This window comes from Wyeomyia smithii, chromosome 1 (assembly GCF_029784165.1).
Source record: "Wyeomyia smithii strain HCP4-BCI-WySm-NY-G18 chromosome 1, ASM2978416v1, whole genome shotgun sequence".
Lineage (NCBI taxonomy): Eukaryota > Metazoa > Arthropoda > Insecta > Diptera > Culicidae > Wyeomyia > Wyeomyia smithii.
In genome coordinates, this window is record NC_073694.1 from 126258876 (window position 1) to 126278930 (window position 20055).

General features: G+C 36.8%; 1 protein-coding gene across 1 annotated transcript in view; it reads right to left on the minus strand.

Moving 5' to 3' along the window:
* LOC129717179 (cilia- and flagella-associated protein 43) overlaps positions 1-20055 on the minus strand; it is a 133921-nt gene that overhangs the window by 4617 nt on the left and 109249 nt on the right. The window contains exons 2-8 of the mRNA XM_055667026.1: positions 11553-11931; positions 11371-11495; positions 10971-11316; positions 10482-10916; positions 9921-10423; positions 9625-9868; positions 9438-9566 (exon numbers count right to left, since the gene is read on the minus strand). Of these exons, the coding sequence (XP_055523001.1) occupies positions 9438-9566; positions 9625-9868; positions 9921-10423; positions 10482-10916; positions 10971-11316; positions 11371-11495; positions 11553-11813 (2043 nt within the window). The 5' untranslated portion in view covers positions 11814-11931. The remainder of the gene's footprint in view (positions 1-9437; positions 9567-9624; positions 9869-9920; positions 10424-10481; positions 10917-10970; positions 11317-11370; positions 11496-11552; positions 11932-20055) is intronic.

The window sequence follows — 20055 nt, forward strand, 5'->3', positions numbered from 1 at the left end:
GGAATGTTTTCTTAAAAATTCAATTATTATCTGAATCGAAAAAGTAGAACCAAAGTTGTCATAATTTCAAGCGCATTGCAATTTATCAAAGTTCTTGGTGTGGCGAAAATTCAATCTAGACCTTGTGCTTGTTCTTCAAAATGCTCCTGTGGCTTGTACGATAACCGGAACTCCATTCCACAGTGGTCGGAAAAGGCAATTTGACGAACTTAATTCATTTGTGCTTAAACGGTTGATGTTAGCCAAAGACAATGTTCATTAGAATTGTTCACAAAAATATAACGGAAATCTTGATAAGATTTTTTTTTATCATGGCCTACTATCATAAAAATAAAAAATCTAACTTTTGATACAGCGAAGATACATGAATAGTTTCTTTAGCAAAGTTGTAGAACTTTACAAATTTTGAAACTTTGCAGAAGATATCAAATTTCTTTGACGTCTATTTACTGAAATACAAAGCATTTTCACTAGTAACGCCCTCAAATTTAGTTTTTCTAGCATAATTTTTTAAAAATTGTTTTTTCAAGAACATAATGTTCTAGACAAATATGACCAACATAAAAACACAAGTTTCTTTCGAAAACAGCATGTTGCTACAATCGTTCTATACTGAGTTAGAGCGTTTTTTCGTTAAATTATTTCCCAGATTTAAATGCGTATAGGAGAGAAAGAGGCGAACCGGTAAACATCATCAAATATTTTTTTTAGAGCTTAGACCTTGTACTATAAGCTAGTTAAACTTTGATACCTGACAATTCATAAATGAATGAGTAGAGTGATGTTTTAAGAATGTATGTTTTTGGGGTTTTCTATACAAAAATGTACAAACTCCCTATATAATGAACGATGATTTGTGAATTTATGAAACAGATAAATCGCAATACTTTTAAAATTAGTGAGAACACTCCTTAGGTTTATTTAGTTGTTGATAGGTGCATCCAATATCCGCGGGATCGAAGTGCCACTGTCTTCCTTTTGATTGGAATGGTGCTCTCTCACCCACTAGCGAAATTTCAATAGGAAAATACAGTCTTAATCCACTGACCATTCCAGTTGTGTATTATAACATATCGACTGTAGCTGGTAAGTAACCGAGGATATATGGAAACCAGCAAATGATCTGCTTGCAATTCAACGTTGCGCTACAATACTACAGATCATTTTATCTGGCCGGGAGATTACCGCATCAAAATTCAAACACTATTGTTGGAAACTGCTCGTTTGTTGATGTCCATATATCCTTGGCTTTACTTGCCATGAAGTATTATTTCACGGTGAGGACATTATTAACTATTTCAATATTCCATCAGGCCAATTATCTGGAGAAGCGCCAAAATCTAAAAGACTAATTTTGAAAGCATTGCGAGTTATCTGTTTCATAAATTCATCATCGTTCATTTATCGGGTAGTTTGTGCATTTTTGTATAGAAAAGCTCAAAAACATACATACCTAAAACATCACTCTACTCATTCATTTATGAATTGCCAAGTTTCAAAGTTTAACTAGCTTATAGTACAAGATACAAGCTTTAAAAAGAGTATTTGATGATGTGCACCGGTTTGCCTCTTTCTCCCCTATACGCATTAACTCTGGGAAATAATTTAATGAAAAAACGCTCTAACTCAGTATAAAACGATTGTAGCAACATGCTGTTTTCGAAAGAAACCTGTGTTTTTATGTTGGTCATATTTATCTAGAACATTATGTTCTTGAAAAAACAATATTTAAAAAGTTATGCTAGAAAAACTAAATTTGAGGGGGTTGACAGCGAAAATACTTTGTATTTCAGTAAATAGACGTCATAGAAATTCGATATCTTCCGCAAAGTTTCATATTTTGAAAAGTTCTACAACTTTGCTAAAGAATCTATCCATGTATATTCGCTGTATCAAAAGTTAGATTTCTGATTTTTATGATAGTAGGCCATGATAAAGAAATTTCTTATCAACATTTCCGTTATATTTTTGTGAACAATTCTTTTGAACATTGTCTTTGGCTAACATCAACCGTTTAAGCACAAATGAATTAAGTTCGTCAAATTGCCTTTTCCGACCACTGTGCATTCTAGGTTAGAAAAACTGACAAAAGTAACTTTCGCAGTAAAGTATGTTCATCTTTCGAAGCAATTTACGCACGCCATCAGCAATTCACAGTTTTTCGAAATATTTCTACTGTCGCTTTTCTACAAAATTTAGCGAATTAGCGATTAGCGTTTCGAAGGCCAAAATTTTAGCGACGCTAACAGTTTCGCTAACCAGCTCAAGAATTAGCGAAATCGCTAAATCGCTAACTGAATTTCAGCGTCGCTAATTAGAGAATTAGCGAATTAGCGGAATGGTGCCCACCACTGAAAAAGGGGGGTTGTTATGTATCTTAACAGCATTTTCCCAGGCCCTTTTCCCATACATTTAGAAGTCACTGACAATGTTTTTCATGGTAAAATTATTGTCGTTGGTAGATTCAACAACAAAAAACTTTGTTAAAACATGATAATAACAGAAAAAGTTCGCAAGCTTACAGTAAAAATACCATGTTTTTTATGGTTACAATAAAAAACATTGTCCATTAACTGTTCTCACCACAAAATACATCGTAAATTTTTTTCGGGATTACTCAAAAATGTACCGTACGATGATTTTGAAATTTTGACCAGAGATTCAGAACGACATAACGAATCGAATGGTGTACTCAGATTATTTGGCGCATTTTGAAGTAGAATACTTCTCTCTGGAAGTTCGGCTACATAGGGATGTGAAATGAAAATCTAAAACCGAGAAAAGTGAAAAATATGTCCAATTTCAAATGCTAATAAATCGGTTAGTATTCGATGGATTTCCTTCGTTCTTGCAGCAATAGATTGGAAAATCTTCTAAGATTCTTCCCAAAATAAGATAATTGTAATTTTATTATTCACACTTGCTTCCCAAGCACGGTCGACAGGATCATATACCTTGCAATTGAAAACATGCTATTTGGCCTATATAAGAGCCTGTTTCAGCCGGAGCCGCTCATAATAGTTCTAGACAGCGACAACAGCAGTCGTCCTTCCTTGGCAGCAGCACTAGCTCTGTGGTTGGTCACCACGTCTCAGGAGCAGCGCGGTTTTTCTCAGCGTGTGTCGCCAGACAGCCATTATTCCCCCCGTGTTGGGGCAGCATGAAGATTGCCATCAGGAAATCCAATTTTGGAAATCAAAATGCCTTTTTGAAGGCAAATGAACAAGTCATTGAAAGTTAATAATTTTTGTCAACGCAAGCAAGTATTCTGTGTTGCATCCTAGCAATTTAAATTTGTCGCACCCGTCTAATTTACTGAATGTGAAATAGCTTCCACGGTGCATGTTGTCCGTGTATCTTAATTCCCCCAATGTTAGGGCAGCTCAAAGGTTGTAATTAGCAACCGATTTTGAACCGCAACATGCTTTTTTCAAGGCAAATAAAAAAAATAATTGAGGGTTAATAATTTTCTGGCATCAACACAAGCAGACATTCTGTACGGAATGCAATCAAATTCTGTTGTAGTTGTCTAATTTTCACTTTATTTAGTAAACCCCCCACTGTAGGGGCAGCGCAAACGCTGCGATCAGCATAACCGACATTGAATAATAAACTGCCCTGTTAGTACGCATTCACAAAAGCAGTTAGTTCGACTATGCAGAGCTAATATGAAGTCGATTCAATCAATCAGCATAAACAGAATTTCGTCGTCTACCAGCTGCCAAGTTGCAACATGATGCAACACGCAACAGCGAGCAAACGAAATCGCTTGATGTTACAAACCGCAATAAGATACGGGTTAAAACCGTTGCGTGTGTGAGAGCACCATCGGTGTTTATTCGCTGGATACACTATCTACTGTCTACTGAACACAATAATCTGCTTACATGCGACATGGGGACGGGAACATTTTCTTCAACCAAGCTGCACAACACGACACAAAACATGTTATTTTGTTGCTTCAATGAGAGTGCTATCGGTCCAGCTCGACAAGAAATCATTTTTGTGCATCCGTGCTACGAAACTGAGGAAAAACTTTAGAAACTGAAAAAAGAGGTGGAGCTTATCAAATGATCGCTCTGAACCAGAATGAAGTCACACATATTTTTCAAGTTTTGTCATTCCACCACGTACGTAAAATAATTCATTCCTATTTTCATCCCTATATAAGAGCCTGTTTTAATCGAAGCCGCTCATAGTAGTTCTGAACAGCGACGACAGCAGTTCTCCCTTAGCAGAAGCGGGAGCGAGCAGTGGGTACCATCGATAGCGGATAGCGGCCACAACTGTGGCATGGCTGCGAATAAGCGTAGCAGTTTCAGTGGATCTCACCATCGATAGCAGCAGGGCCAGCATATGCAGGTACAGCGGATACCAATGGCGGGCACAACTGTGGCATGGCTACGGATAGCGTTGCAGGTGCTCAGCAGTTGGGCCAGCGTATAGCGGCCACAACTGTGGCATGGCTATGCATAGCGTAGCTGTTGCAGCGGGTATATCAGCATCGATAGTAGCAGGGTCAGCTGATGCAACGACACTCCCTTCACTAAAATGCTGTTTCAGTTCGGTAGCGGGAAGCATCAGCAGCAGGCTTGCATGAAGTGAATACATCAGCCAGCACCTTTCTCTAAGGCCTCTGCCATAGTAGACGCGAAAAGCGGCGCGAACCGATTCGCTCGGCCGTAGGTTGATGTACAGCTCTACTGATGGCTGTACATTAACCTACAGCTGAGCGAATCGGTTCGCGTCGCTTTTCACGTCTATTATGGCAGAGGCCTAATGGGAAAGTTGTATCAGTTTGTTCAGAAGAATATTATTGTCGGTAATATTACAGAGATGCGATTGCGTAAATCCGATTTTGAATTGAACAATTGTTCTTTTGAGAACAAATAACACACTTATTTGAAGAGTTAATAGCTTTTGGTACCAATAGCAGTATAGTGACAGCCTCAGCGGCTGATGCAGCCGGTACTTCCCTGAGGCCGATGTAAAGGTAAATGGGAGCAGCACGGCGAAACAGTTCGGGTTATGCTTAGACGCGCGTCATTTTTCGTTTTTGATATTCTCCACATGAAACGACGCGCTTTCGTATGATAGCGGTGGTATTAGCGGTAGATGCATTTGCCAACACTTCCTCCAGTAAAGCCGTGTCTAGTTTTCAATGTGAAAACACCTTTCTCATTGTGTTGACCGTGCGCCTTAGTCCTCACTATCAAGGTAACACAGAGATGTAAGATAAACACTACATCCTATGATAAATTGAACAATTGTCCTTATAACAAATGAATTAATGAAGATTTAATTTTGAATTAGAATACTTTTCTCAGGAAGTTCGGCTACATAGGGATGTAAAATGAAAATCTAAAACTGAAAAAAGTGAGAAAAATTTATATTTAATAAATCGGTTAGTTTTCGATGGATTTCCTTCGTTTTTGCAGCAATCGATTAGAAAATCTTCTAAGATTCCTACCAAATGCATGAAATTGCAATTTTATCATTCGAACTATTGTACTATTGAAAACTCTTAAGCCTTGTCAAAACACAAAATTCAACCTCTGATCGGTCGTTATACCGCGCTTTCCCAAGCACGGTCGGCAGAGTTATGGACCTAGTAAATTGGGAATGCATCATTTGGCCTATATAAGAGCTTCATCAGATAATAAACAAACATTTCATCGGATATTAAATTGAACAACTGAAATTTGAAGAACACAAATGATTATTTGAAGAGTTAATATTTTCTCGTTTTGCGCTATAATCCAAAGTTAATTATCTTCATCTACATGCATACTCTGACTATTATTACGTGTTTGCGTCGCTTAGTGTTTGGCTACGGTCATGCAGAACGCAAATAACGGCGCGATGCCATTCGGCAAGACGAAATCTGTTGAAATGTATAGCTCTACTTCGCCTTAACAAGAGCTGTACATTTCACCACGGTAAGGCGAATCGCATCGCGCCGGCATTCGCGCTCTGCATAACCGTAGCCTTTGTTCCGTTCCCGTTTAATGATGTCGTATTAAATGTGCATATTGCAATTCGGCAGCACTTCAACTTCTCATTTGCACAAAATTTAAAAATATCCAATGAACTTCATTCAAAATATCAGACGAAAAGAAATTACAATACTGCCAATGAATGGTCAACGTTTATTTACTAGAAAAAATGACTGACACGCAAGCAGCCAGGTTATCTTTCTTGTAAAAGTATTCTACTTCAACCTTGCGGTCGTGGCTTTGCATACAACCTTCTTGTGATTTTTTTATAATAACGGTCTGTGGAACACCGTGGGCAGGCATGGGCGTAGCCAGAATTTCAAATTGGGGGGTCGGGGGGGGGGGGGTGGATAAGCTCTTCAAAATTTTAGAAGTAAAAAAATGGTACACTCAGGTCGCTTGTTACGCGGGTTTTTTTACGCGGCTGTTTTTACGTGGATTCTAGAATTTACGCGGTTTTTACGCGGATTTCGAAATTTACGCGTTTTTTACGCGGCACGTATCCTCCGCGTAAAAGCGACTGTTGTGTGTTTTGAAAAATAGAAACAAATACTAGTCTTTAGTGATTGTTACATCAAGGCAACCAGTTGTCCTTGACATCAGAGTGGAAAATTTGATTATTCTTTGTCCAACCGTGAATATAAATAGATGTTCTTTACTAAAAACTCTTTAGTTCATTCAAACCTTCGGACATATTATTTTGGCGACGAGGATCTCAAGAATCCACGAACATGGCAGAAGATAGTGTTGATCAGCAGCTGCAACCGGGAATTCAAGATATGATTCACAAAATGACCCAAATTTTACAGCGGATAGCGGTCTAGCAGCAGCAGCGTCAGTATCAAACCCCGGAGAAGATTTTGGAGTTCCTCTTTTCGAACATCATCGAGTTTGTCTTCGACGAAGAAAACGGAGTTACGTTCGGACGTTGTTGTTTAACCGCTACCAGGACCTCTTCGAGAACGATGCAGGCCAGCTGAATAATGCGGCGAAGGTACGTTTACTTCTCCGGAAGCTGGACACCCATTCGCACAGCCGCTATCTCAACTACATCCTGTCAAAGCCTCCCAAGGACGTGAAGATTGAAGACACAGTCAAGATTCTCAATAAAATCTTCGGGCATCAAACGTCAAACGTCCCGGAAGCGGTTCATGTGTCTTTTCAAGATTGTTGTTGACCATCTGCCGATGAACACTCAGCAAGCAGAGAGCACTCAACCGCTGTTCAAATATTGTTGACCTCAGCCAGGTTTTCACGTAATGTGCTGAACGAGCGTTCAATCGTGCATGTTTCCATGGTAGAGCAAGTGCCATTTTAACTGCTTTCTCAATCGCAGGGAAGAAAGAACGGGTTTTAGCTAGCAGATCTATGAGATCCAACTCTTCCAAGTTCTTACGGTCTGCTATCATACTGCTGCAATGTTAATACAAAACTTCCACCTCTCCAAAAAAATTGTCAACTTCATAAAAAATTACGAAATTTTCGGTTTTGCGCTTGAACTCTTCCAACGAAATGCGTATTACGTTAGCGGGATGCAGCAAGGACAACGCGTAGGCAGGTGCACTATCTTCATCGAACCGTGTTTCCAGTGAGGTTACAAGAGAATCAAGGTAGGGAATTGTCACAGCTCGGTTCCAATATTCCGAACCAGTTGATGCAGGATTTGCCCGGTACTTTTGCCGCTGCAATATCCTTGGTGGATCAACTGAAAAACCTGTGCGATGACACGCAACATAGCGCAAGCATTTCAATTAATTATTTTTGTTCTGGCTGATACTTTACACAGATGTTTCTATGGGCTAAAAATGTCGTTTTGTGCTATTAGAGTTATTGAAAACAAAATTTTGCACCAATGTCAACATTTAGAGGGGGGGCAACGGCCCCCCCCTGCCCCCCTCTGGCTACGCCTATGTGGGCAGGTCTACATATATAGTCACTCTAGAGTTATGGGTCAGTTTACGTATTGTCTGAATGTTTAAAATTGAATAAAAATTCAGAAAAATAATCAACTAGCAACGGTTTGTAGTCTATTTCTGTGTTCTGATGTGTAGGTACTATTGATCAGCAATTAGTTTGACTGCAGCTGATATGTATGTATAAACGTGTTGAAAAGAAAACATTACTCATTTAGCAGAAACAATTATTGATCATTTCTGGCATTCAAGATCATTTAATCTATAAAATCGTCAAAATCCATCAAAAAAGTTATTTCATTGTTGTAACAGCTCCGTAAATTGTAACACTACTGCATTTATGGGACGCTTCGCTTAATGCATTTAGCAAGATTATTATTTTAGTGACATTTGCAAATTTAAATCAATTCAATCGTACAACTGAGTTAAGAAAAATACCACTGTTTATAAAAATTGTTCAGTTTCGTGAGAATAGACATATTTTCGTAAAAGTGACCCAGAATTGTGCCTGACCCTGTACAGTGCCGGGTGGGAAAGCATAGTAAAATCATAACTTATCAACAATATATTTAGTTATGAGGTTTTATCAAGCTATTCGAAAGATATTCACGTGTCTAATACGCGTATGAAATTAATATCAAAATTTGATATCATACACCGGTGTACCTTCCATAAGAAATTTGACTTTATTTTCGAATATCTCATTCAAGGTGCGTTTTGTGCGTAAGTGGTTCGATGCTGATTTTTTAAAATATGTTCAGTTATATATTTTGGCATGGGAGGTTATTGGTTAAAAAATTCGAAAATATCTGGTCCACTTATTTTCGTCATTTTTAATGCAAGTTATTAGTTTATTATTAAAATATCAAGATTTGTTATTCATAAATTCTTGATGGAACAATGTTTTTGTACTATTTTTTGTTATTTTACCGTCTATCTAAACCATATCAGGATCAAAATGAGGTATTGTTATTCATTCTTCATGCCAACTTGAATTAACAAATCAGCATAGGGGCCATCCACATACCACGTGGACAGATTTTTAACACTTTCGACCCCCCCCCCTTCCCCTCCGTGGACAACTGTCCATATAAATTCTAGAAAAATTGAATGGACCGTGGACATTTGCCGACCCCCCCCCCTCCCCTCCAAACTGTCCACGTGGTATCTGGATGGCCCCATTTCACAATAAATATCAAACTTGTCTGTTTTAAAATCTTTCAATAATTGAAAACTCAAAAATCTTGAAAATAATTAGAATTTAAACCAACAAAAATGTGAAAAGCTGTTAGGTAAAAATCAATAAACTAAATGAATATTTTAAAAGTTTTATATTTTTAAGGTGTTTTCTGTTAATTAGCCTTAACCCTTTAACGGGCCGAGCCTAAGAAAATGTCATTAAATTTTATTGTTTATTTCTGATCACTGATCACAGCTCGTAATCATTAAATAGAAAAGAACGAAAGTTGTTGGTGGCAATATAGTTGCTGCCTTATAAAGGGTTAACCAAAAATAAAATCAAGTATACCTTTTCATTCAGTAGCTCGTTCATTCTGTTTTCTAATGTATTCAACATATTCTTTTTTGATGTAAGTTCTCTTTGAAAAGCGTTCAAAGCTGCTTCTGTGTCTGCTAATTGAATCTCGCAACTTTTCAGCTGAAAAGTGGAAATAGACTTTAGGTTTGAAAATGAATCAATTATATTCTATTTGTACTCTGAATTCACTCTCTATCTTGATTCGTCTCATTTTGCATAAAGTTTGCCACACATTGCTGTCCATGCCGGTGGGACAATTATTCACGTTATCTAAGCTTTCGCACGCTGCAAGGTGATCTATGCATTCATGTGGAATAAGCATGTCACTAGATTGACATGTTTTCTTGGCTGTGATTCTTTTCGCTAAGTCTTGAAATATAGATACGGTAACCGCAGCTCGCAGCTGTACTTTCGGGCGCTTCCTGAAATTTAAATATTGTAAGTAGTATAAAATATACATCGAAACTAAACAACTTGAAGATTTTGTAGGCTTGGTCCACAATCGCCATCTGAGCATTGTCAGAAAAGTTCGTTTTGAACTGCTTGTCTAACATTCTATCTTTAGTATTGAGTGTTTCGTAAGAATTTTTACTGTCATTGACTTTTTCTTGAAGTTCAGCTATTATCATCATTAAATCGTCGATTTGCTTGTGCGTATCATCAATACCATGCCGCAAAGAACTTGTCTTTCGATCATAAATGAGCCGTTGCTGGTTATAAAATGTGTTTTTAAGAATCCGCAATTCCTCTTCTCGTATCGCCGATTCTATACGCATCTTTTCCAGTAAGCATTCACCAACTTTCACGTTGAATTGTTTAATCTGGTTTTCTAGACTTTCAACAATGTGATTTTTTTCTACCTCAAGTAATTGTTTGTAGCGTAATCGCTCTTGAGTCACAAAAATAAGCTGCTCTTCATATTCCTTTACTTCTTTGATATCAGATTCATTGTAATACTGAGGATCTTTTCCGGTTTCCTGCAATTAAACTGATTATTTAGAATATTTTTAATTCAAATGCTTAGGTTGATTGTACTATGCAATGGGGAATTGGCGTTGTTTTTTTTATTTCATCTTCCCAGCGATGTTTTAGAACCCCATCCATCATCACCATGAGGGCACGGTCTTTGAAATCATCTGCCATTAGCTCCTGCTGTCTTCGAATTTTCTCCGCCTGATTAAATGCGAGGACTTCTTCCATGCTGGGAGTTAAATATTGAGCCACAGATATTTCTTCGTTTTTCGTGTTCACTATAGTCTCAGGAATTTCGTCCGGTTGAAAGTATGGATCTACTATGGTTTCTGATTTAAAATTAGCAATATCTAAGAGTTTGGATATGATAGATAGTTCACTTTGAATAATACGTAACCGGCTGTTGCGTTTAAGGACAATTTCCATTTCATTATTTTTTAACGTTTTTAGTTGATCAAATTTACTATTGAATACTTCACGAAGTTTCATCATCTCTATCTACAAGGAATAAAGTTATCAAAATGAAATTTTAGTCGTGATAATACAGATTACATTGCCACAGACATTCTCAAAGTACAATTGCTCAAATGTAACGACTTCTAATTGTTCGTAACGCAGGGATAACGGTTCTACATATAAATGAGTTGAAGTTCCGGTGAGTGAATTATACTTTTTAACCTGTGCACGTGACAACAAATCGATTGTGTTTCCGTAATCAGGGTCCCGAATTAGAATCGATTCCAGTTGGTATGTGGGCGTTGGTTTCCAGGGAAGTAGAGCATCGTGACTAGCCATTTGCTCAGTTTCTCGATAAACACCTATTCTTTGTTGGAACAATTCATTCCCTTCTTTCGGTAGTGATGGATAATTTTCGACAAAAAGTTTAACGAATATAGATCTATTGGAAGTGAAATTTCACAATAAAGCTTTTTCAGTGAATACATGGTTTTACCTGACTTTTATTGGTTTTCGTTCCATAATACTCCAGCATTTTTGGATAACCCGTTCGTTAGCTAGTTCTTGATTTAAAATATATTTGTGCAACCGACAATGTTCCGCATTTCGGTTTGCTTTGGCCTTCGAATAAAATTATCGTTACTGATTGTATTTTACTGTCAGGAAACATTTTTTTACCTTTTCCCTAAGTTGATCAGTGATAGTCGAGTTTAGGTTGAATAATTGAATTGGCAGCTTTTCGTCATCAGTAGCTATTTCATTTATGTCTAGTAGTTCTTTAAGTTTTATTTTGATGTTTTTAAAATCAATAAGAATTGATTGTCTAGTAAATTCAAACTCTAATTTCTCGTTCTCGTTTTGATTCATTTTTTCCAAGTCGATCCAACGTGGAATGGCCAGCACATTCGATTCCAATCTTGTGGGTGCCGTATTGTACATCAATTGAAAATCCGTTTCCAAGTTCAGTTTGATATCATTGTAATGTTGTGATGAATGAACACTGCGCCGAACTTTTGTGCAGGCAAGATTGCCAGTGAAGCCAAGGGTGCAGATAAATCTATCAATTGATAGCGAAAAAAAAGTCACTTGGTTGATTTTCGTTTAAAGTTTTTACCAAATCACATCGATAGTTTGTCGATTTAACACTTTCGTACCTGACCCCTCCAGAGCCGAAAAAATTAAAATCTTTTACCTGCCATTCCGCAAGATCTAAACCGAATTCGATCGAACCTTTTTCAAAAGATCACAAATTTATCATAGTTTTTGGGACAGGAGGGGGCATTTCGAAATTTCCCGTTGTTCCGGATTTATCGAGGGGAACCGTGGGGTAAGTACCTCTCCAGAGACACAGGCTAGATTAAAAGCGGTAGCGGAACCTTGCTTGCGACATATCAAACTTTAGGTTTTTGTAAAACCAACACTGTTGGCGATCGGTATTTGGCCACTTGGACGACTAATGAGCTTTTCTGTCCGATTTTTTTTATATGCCGCAAGCTAGGTTTCGGAACGATTCCCGGAACATAACCAGTAGTGGCCAAAACACGTCCAAGTGGCCAAATATCGTCAACAGCGTTGTTTCGCAAAAACTTAATGTTTGATATGTCGCAAGCAAGGTTTTCCGTACCGTTTTCAATCTAGCCTGTGTCTCTAGAAGGGTACTTACCCCACAGTTCCCCACGATGAATCCGGAACAACGGAAAATTTCGAAATGTCCCCTACTGTCCCAAAAACTATGATAAATTTGTGATCTTTTGAAAAAGGTTCGATCAAATTCGGTTTAGATCTTGCGGAATGGCAGGTAATTGAATTTTCATATTTTCGGCTCTGTAGGGGTCAGGTACGCAAGTGTTAACCAGTACGCCAATTTTTTTTTAGGCTACTCGGTACTCGTTATTTGTGTCTATTTTAAATTTATAATGCAATGTGTTTAATTTCAAAGTGTCCTTCGAGTGTTCTCCACTCACTGTACATTTCATATATTGGTCGGTTTTGGCTCCTAAAAATACATCGGTACCTGATGTTTATAGGAAATTTTCCAGGGAAAACTCTTCTGAAGATCGTAAGGCGCTACGATGCTTGTAAAAAAAGTTACAGTTACATGGTTGAATTTGCAACAGCAGCATGCTGCAGCAGTATTGCTAGAAAAATTCAATGGTGAGCCGTTCAATCAGTTTGAGGGAAATAACTTTTTCTACAAGCATCGTAGCGCCTTACGGTCTTCAGAAGAGTTTTTCTCAGGAAAATTTTCTACAAATATCTTGTATCGATATATTTTTGGGAGCCACCTGGAAATATCTAGAGAATAAATTTAAAAAAAGTGGATTTTCTCATATAAAATTGTATGGAAACTTCAAAAATCGGGCGCAAAAATATAGTTCCACTGATCGATCTGAAAAGTTATAGGACCCATAACGAACACGAAAAGTGCATGGGAGCGAAAAAATAACACCATCGCTTTTTTCCTATATAACCGTGTCCCAGTCTAATGAACATGTGTTACATATTAACGTAGTTTTGGACAACGGCTTTACCAATTTGAATGTTTATTGTTCAAGATTTTTGTATAACTTTTTGATAAACACATTCTTGATCTGACAGTTTAAAAGTTATGAAGATAATAAAAAAATACGGATGGAAAAATTATGCACTATTTCAAAGCATTGTTGCATTAAAATCTCTGCTTATATAGAAAATTAATTTGAAAATAATTTCAACATCAAATTTTGAATAACAAGAAAAGAGTTTATTTTTTTGTGAAAACTTAGATTTACAGGTCGGACTCGATTATTCAGAACATCAAAAAATTTCATTCCAGATAATCGAGTTTTCCGGATAATCGAATCACAGAAAATATATTCAAATTTGGATAAATGAACATAAAATTAATATTTCTTTTTATTTTATTCCACTAGTATAATGCAGAAGCGTAACCAGAAACTATAATTGGATAATAATTGGACACTTAATTCGAACATGTCTCAAACATGCCGGAAGGGACATAAATGGTTATAAATATACTAGAAGGGATGGTAAAAGTAAACACAAACACAAACAGATAAAATTTCGGATAATCGAGTCTTAAATTCCGGATAAACGAGCCCGACCTGTAGAACAAAACTTTTCAAAACGTAGTTTCATTCAAACTAAAAAGCGCTACAGGTAATATTTGAAACTGTTGCAAGTTTTTTTTTAAATGACGGTGAACCTGATGCTGTTTTGCTACTAACGGTTTACTGTGTTGGGAAGTCATTATTTTTATTGTAATTTTTTCAAGTTTACTTACAGGTGGTTCGAATCAACCCTCGCCAGAAAATTTCCTTCATCAATTCGGTGTTCGGTGATGAAAAATGCTAATAGTTTATCAGTTTTACTATCAAAGATGGTGACTAAACCGTCAATGCTCCATGTTATCAAATGGTATTGATCCGCATGAATAGAAAAATGTGGGATTTGGTGCTTCACTGTGATCATAAAAATAACTTCCACATCCAATCGATCTTTGTCATTATGTATCACCTCTAAAACATCGATTTCATTCGTTAAATATGTAACGGCATAGAATCGTGATTGATAACAAAATTTATTTTCAATTTGAATATATTTTTTTTGTAATTCCTTCGTTATTAATTGATGCTTTGCATCAGAAACATTAAAAACTATGGCGATTATGTCGTTTGACGATTCCTTTTCCTTATTTGAAGCTAACGCAATAAGTTCTATGTTTTCACCAGAAACAATTAGAACTGGGTGCAATATGATCTCTGGTATTATACAATGATAGATCACATTCATTTGCTTTCCCGGTATTCCTTTGATGAGAAAATAGTTTTTTTGTTCATCAATAACACTCATGCATAATCCGTCTTGAGAGAAGCGTATACTCAAAATATTACAATAGCTTAGATAAAAATCAGCAATTACACGTGGGTCTTTTGGATGGTATAGAGAAACCAAATATACTACTCCTGTTGACGTAGCTACGGCTATGAGGGGATGTAAGGGATGTTCTTGCATATAAGTTATATTATCTATGGCGTATTCTGAAAGCCGATCTCCAGACTTCAAATCTATTATTATCAATTTGCTTGCATGATTGTGGCAAATTGCAACTTCGCTCAAAGGATTTACGAATAAAAAGCTTAAGAACGAGTCCCCGAATTCTATGCACTGAATGAATTCCACGTTTCGAAGGTCGTTGTCCACTATGGTTTGCATTAAATTCCCATTCAAAGTTATTCCATAAAGTCCGCCGCTTAAGGAATAGTGCAGAAGTGAATTGAATGGCTCTGCTGGTTTTGTGGTCCATAACCGATTGTAGACATTTTTTTGACGTTTGTAAAAGCTTATACTTCTGTTGGGATTATTTAAAATCAGTCCTCCTCTGCAGTAGAAAACCATTGGTGCGAAAAGCCCCGGTTCTTCGACTTGTATTATTCGATTTAATTGTGCAGTGTTGGCAACAAACTGAAAATAATATAACAGGATCAGTCATAAGGATAAGGCAAAGATAGTAGATTAACGAAATGCTATTTTTTCAAATTCGTAACTATAGTGTGTAAAAGAAATTCTATAAGCTTTTTGATCGATAATAGAGAAGGAAGCTGTCTAGTATCAGTGTTGCGAACCTCGCTCAAAAATAGCATGCCATATTCTATGTAGAAGTACCTGGGGTAAAAAGCACCATTGAGGCAAGATACACCTTATCTGATTCATAATGGAGAAACATCAATAACAAAATAATATTTTTATTGCTTGAAACTATGTTTACTAGTGTCACTTTGTCAATTTGGCAGCATTGCAATGACAGAAAAAATGGGTTCATTGCACACGGAATAAAGCAGAATCGCGCCAAATGACCTATGGTCGAATATCGACCATTTTTGATTTGAATGAAACTTTGCACACGTATTTGGCTTAGCAAACTGAGCATTTTTCACAAATGGAGAGATTTTTTACACTTATGAGTTATATTCTAAAAGGGCGTATGCCTTTTGGCATAGGTTTTATTCGAAGCATTGTAGCCCAGAAACCGTTGGTTCTATAGGAAAACTGTCTGAGAATGAGTTGTAGGGAATTAACAATGAATCATAAAAAAATATACACTGTACAAAAAAAAATTAAAAATAAACATTAAATTTCAATTTAAGAAAAAAATGAGGTGATTTTTTCTAGTGTGGTTTGGTTTTAATACTATTTTTTCGAAATGATTACACGTGGTGCATGGTCGGGTTGCAATGACTAGACTTGTATGGAAAAATTTGACGTTTGAATTTCGTTGTGCAGTAAGGTTCAAAAGTTTCGTATTCTTGAACAATTTTCTCATAAAAGTTCAGCTAAATTGGAATTCGAAAAGTTCCAAGTCCAAGTTTCCCTTTTTTGACTAAGTCCATGAAATGTTCATTTCGATATTGAAGTGAAACTGGGACGGTTGTCGGTATCGAATTAATGAATTAATTATTAATGAATCTGATGTTATCTAAAAAGTAACAAGGTGGTATCCAAGACACGACCGCATGGTTGACGTAGGACTTCGATAGTTTTATTTGTCATTTTTAGACTACAGACTATGTTCGATTTGACCACGTTTCACTTTCGACACGGTTTGATTTTGACACAATTCGATTTTGACGCGCATGAACCATAAACGAGCAGTTATATTTGATCATATTTAATATTTTTCTTGTTTTTCTTTTACCAATTTTAACTCAACAACAGCCAAAAGAGACGCATTTTGTCCATTATGTTGACGACACATATGACCGGAATCGGTAAAACGGTTCTGGAGATTTGACCGGAACATGTTCCGGTAATATAATAGTCATGATCAAAGCAGTACTTAGTATCGTGCTATGCCTTTAATTACTCTGAAGGGTCATATCAAGTGTCTAGGTTGTTAAAAGCCACATGCGGACCTGTCCCCGTTGCATTCCGGAGACTCCCAGATTATTAAGCCTAAATACATCAAGCGACACCTCTAATGACTTTCAATCCTAAAATTAGTTCATTGGTGGCCATATCTATTGTTGATATGGTCATAGGTCACCAAAAAAGTCATAAAAAAGAGAAGCGTTCATTTTTGACAGGGTTCGATTTTGGCAACAGAAAAAAATCTGATTATTTATTTGCAGACCTTTATTTAAAAAGAAAAAAATATTTTTTTTAGCATTAATGTATAATGTAGCCAATTGTCTTCAACACGCGAAAAGGCAATTTACTATATAGATCTTAATTGAGAAAGATTTGGTAAAAAGTAAACACCTTTTTTATTCAATTGTGCTTGTGAAAGATTCCAAAGTAGCATCATTGTCATTTTCTTACAACTTACAACCAGAAAAAAATTGATCAGTTTTAAGACAACGCAACAACAAAGATGCCATATTTGAAAGTCATCTGTCTGTTTCCTCGAATCTTCCAGCTGGTCTCGAGGTACGATGCTGGCCTAACAAGCCAGTCGTCGTATGTTCGAGTCCCGGCTCGGGAGAGACTGTTAGTGTCAGTAGGATCGTAGCGCTAACCCCGCAATTGTCCTGTACATTTAACAGACGGCTGCGAAGTCTGTGTATAGTAAAACAGAAGGTCGAGTTCCGATACGGAATGTAGCACCAAGGCTTTGCCTTGCTTTGGTGTCTGTTTCCTCCAAAAATAAACCTAGCCCGGTTTGATAAACAACACTAACCTCACCAACTGATGTTTGTTGTTCAATTACAAGTACGGCAATGGAAGGTTGTGTTCATATGTTTATTATCTAAATATTTTCTTGCAGATGCTGATGAATATTTTTTCGAAAAATACGAACACTAATGTTGAAACCCTAACGTCAAGATGAAATATTTTCGGTTTTTCTCTATACCGCCACCGCGGAATGCAACTAAGATTGTCATATTGAATTAAATTCATTAAGCTAGAAAAATATAACCAGTACAGCTCGTTAAACTACTTGTTCAAAGATCTGTACGAAGCATTTTGGTTTTTTTATTGTCTGGTATTTATCATATTTATTTGAATACCCTATATTTAGGAGTTCAAATAAATATGAGAAAAACAGAGTGTAGAATTCAATAATAAACAACAAATTTTATTTGAACAAGACAGCAACCCATTGCAGCTTCAAATTTCAGGATTTTTTTTTTAAGATTTGAAAGATGTTTGTATCACAGATAACAGATATCCAAGCTAGAATAAAAAACTCCAGAAATCGCGTGTAAGATTTCAAATTCTTACTCGTTTGGAATGCTAAGGACATCTTTCTACAACTTGCGACTTTAACCACTTTAGTGATGGCAGCGTTGGATTATAGTCAAACCTGCCAGACGCATGAAAATTTTCACAAATAGTAGAGTCGTTGTTTTTGCAACGATATAACACTGTTTTTGTGAGGTTTGTGTATTTTTTGTTTTTCATATAAACACTAAAACAAACAAATTTATTGCAAATATAAACTGGGATTGAATAAAATTGTCGATTATGTACAAATTACGACTGCTCAAAATTTCTACATTAAAAAACGGCAACGCTTCTTATTGCAATAATATCGATAAGAGCTGGTAAACTATCGGTTTTATCGAATCATTGACCACTAAGTGTTCTTAGCGCCACCATACTGCGTATTGCGACATGCTAAAAAAAAGTTGCGTCTTTTAACACATGAAGCAAAATTAGCTTGGATGTATGTTATCTGTGTTTTCATCATTACATCTACATTATGAAAACCACTAATGCCAATGCATTCCAAATGCCGTCTTCTCGTTACGACAACCCAAACGAAATGAGCAATGGGGAAGCAAGCTTCTGATTGGTTGAATGTGCACGATTTTAACCACAACTTCTGTTGAAAATATATTTTAATTATTATATTACAATCTTTCGCAATATTTTACCTGTCGATCAAGACATTGGTGTTTGAAATCTGTTCAGGGGTAGTAATTCAATAAGCACTTTAAAACGATGTGAAAATCTCTACAGCTACAGCAAAGCAAGCTCGTGATTGGTTGAAAGCTGCGAAACTTAACTGGAAAAAGTGGGTTTCAACTAAACTTTTTACCAATTTACAATTCAATGATATGCCAATTATTGTATCACAAGCTTTGACAATATTCGTTATTCGATCAAAACATTGGTGGTCAAAATCCGTTCAGTTGTAATCACATAGGGGCCGTTCCTAAACCACGTGGTCATAAAGAGGGGGACGGGGGGTTTGTTAAAAGACCACGAAAGACCACGCACGGGGGTGGGGCGGTTAACGAAATGACCACGTGGTCATTTTTCCTGACTTATAATTGAGTTGTTGCGGAACAGAGTGGTCTATGTGCCATCAAGCAAATTGTTCAGGAGAAGCAATTTTCAAAAAATCTCTGAATAAAATTCTGTTCAATGGATTCTTTAAAACGAAGTATTCTAATATAAAGGTTAACGAAATCGGTGATTTTATCTCACCAGTGTACATAGACCACTCTGACTTCATATATATTTTACTGGAATCCTCGAATCGTTTCGGAACAGAGTGGTTTATGTACATAAACATAAATAAAAATGACGTTAAATCGTATAAAATGGCTAGTGTTACATGTTATATGATGTACATGGCATGTCACATGTAACATGTGACGTGTAACATTACATGTAACACAACATGTTACATATTATATGATATTTGACATGTTACATTTTTCGTGTTACATTACGTGTAATTTTTTGGCACTTGAAAAATGAATAGACTACGTGGTTAAAGTCGCAAGACGGGGGGCTGGGAGGGGGGGGGGGTTGGCCAAAAGTCCACGAAAGACCACGGGGGATGCGGGGGGTATAAAAAGTGTTCAAAACATGACCACCTGGTTTAGGAACGGCCCCATACTGGATGCAACATCCAACATCGTGATATACTGTTGCGTACAGAATAATTTTGTCCCCGGTAGAGCTACTCAGAGAGAGAGATAAGCGATGAAAAAAACCGCCAGTTTGGCAACTAGGTTTTGCATGTCAGAGGTGCCAGATCTCTTCTCAAAGCGCAACGTTGACTAACTTTTTCATTCGACTCTTATAACTGATGGTGACGGTGGAAGTCCTGGGGAATAAAAAAGTGCACCACAAAAACCGTGAAGGTGTTAAATTTTATGTTTATGTATAATTTTATATACTTTCACCATAATTGATCATTAATTTGTAGACCATACAATAGGTCTTA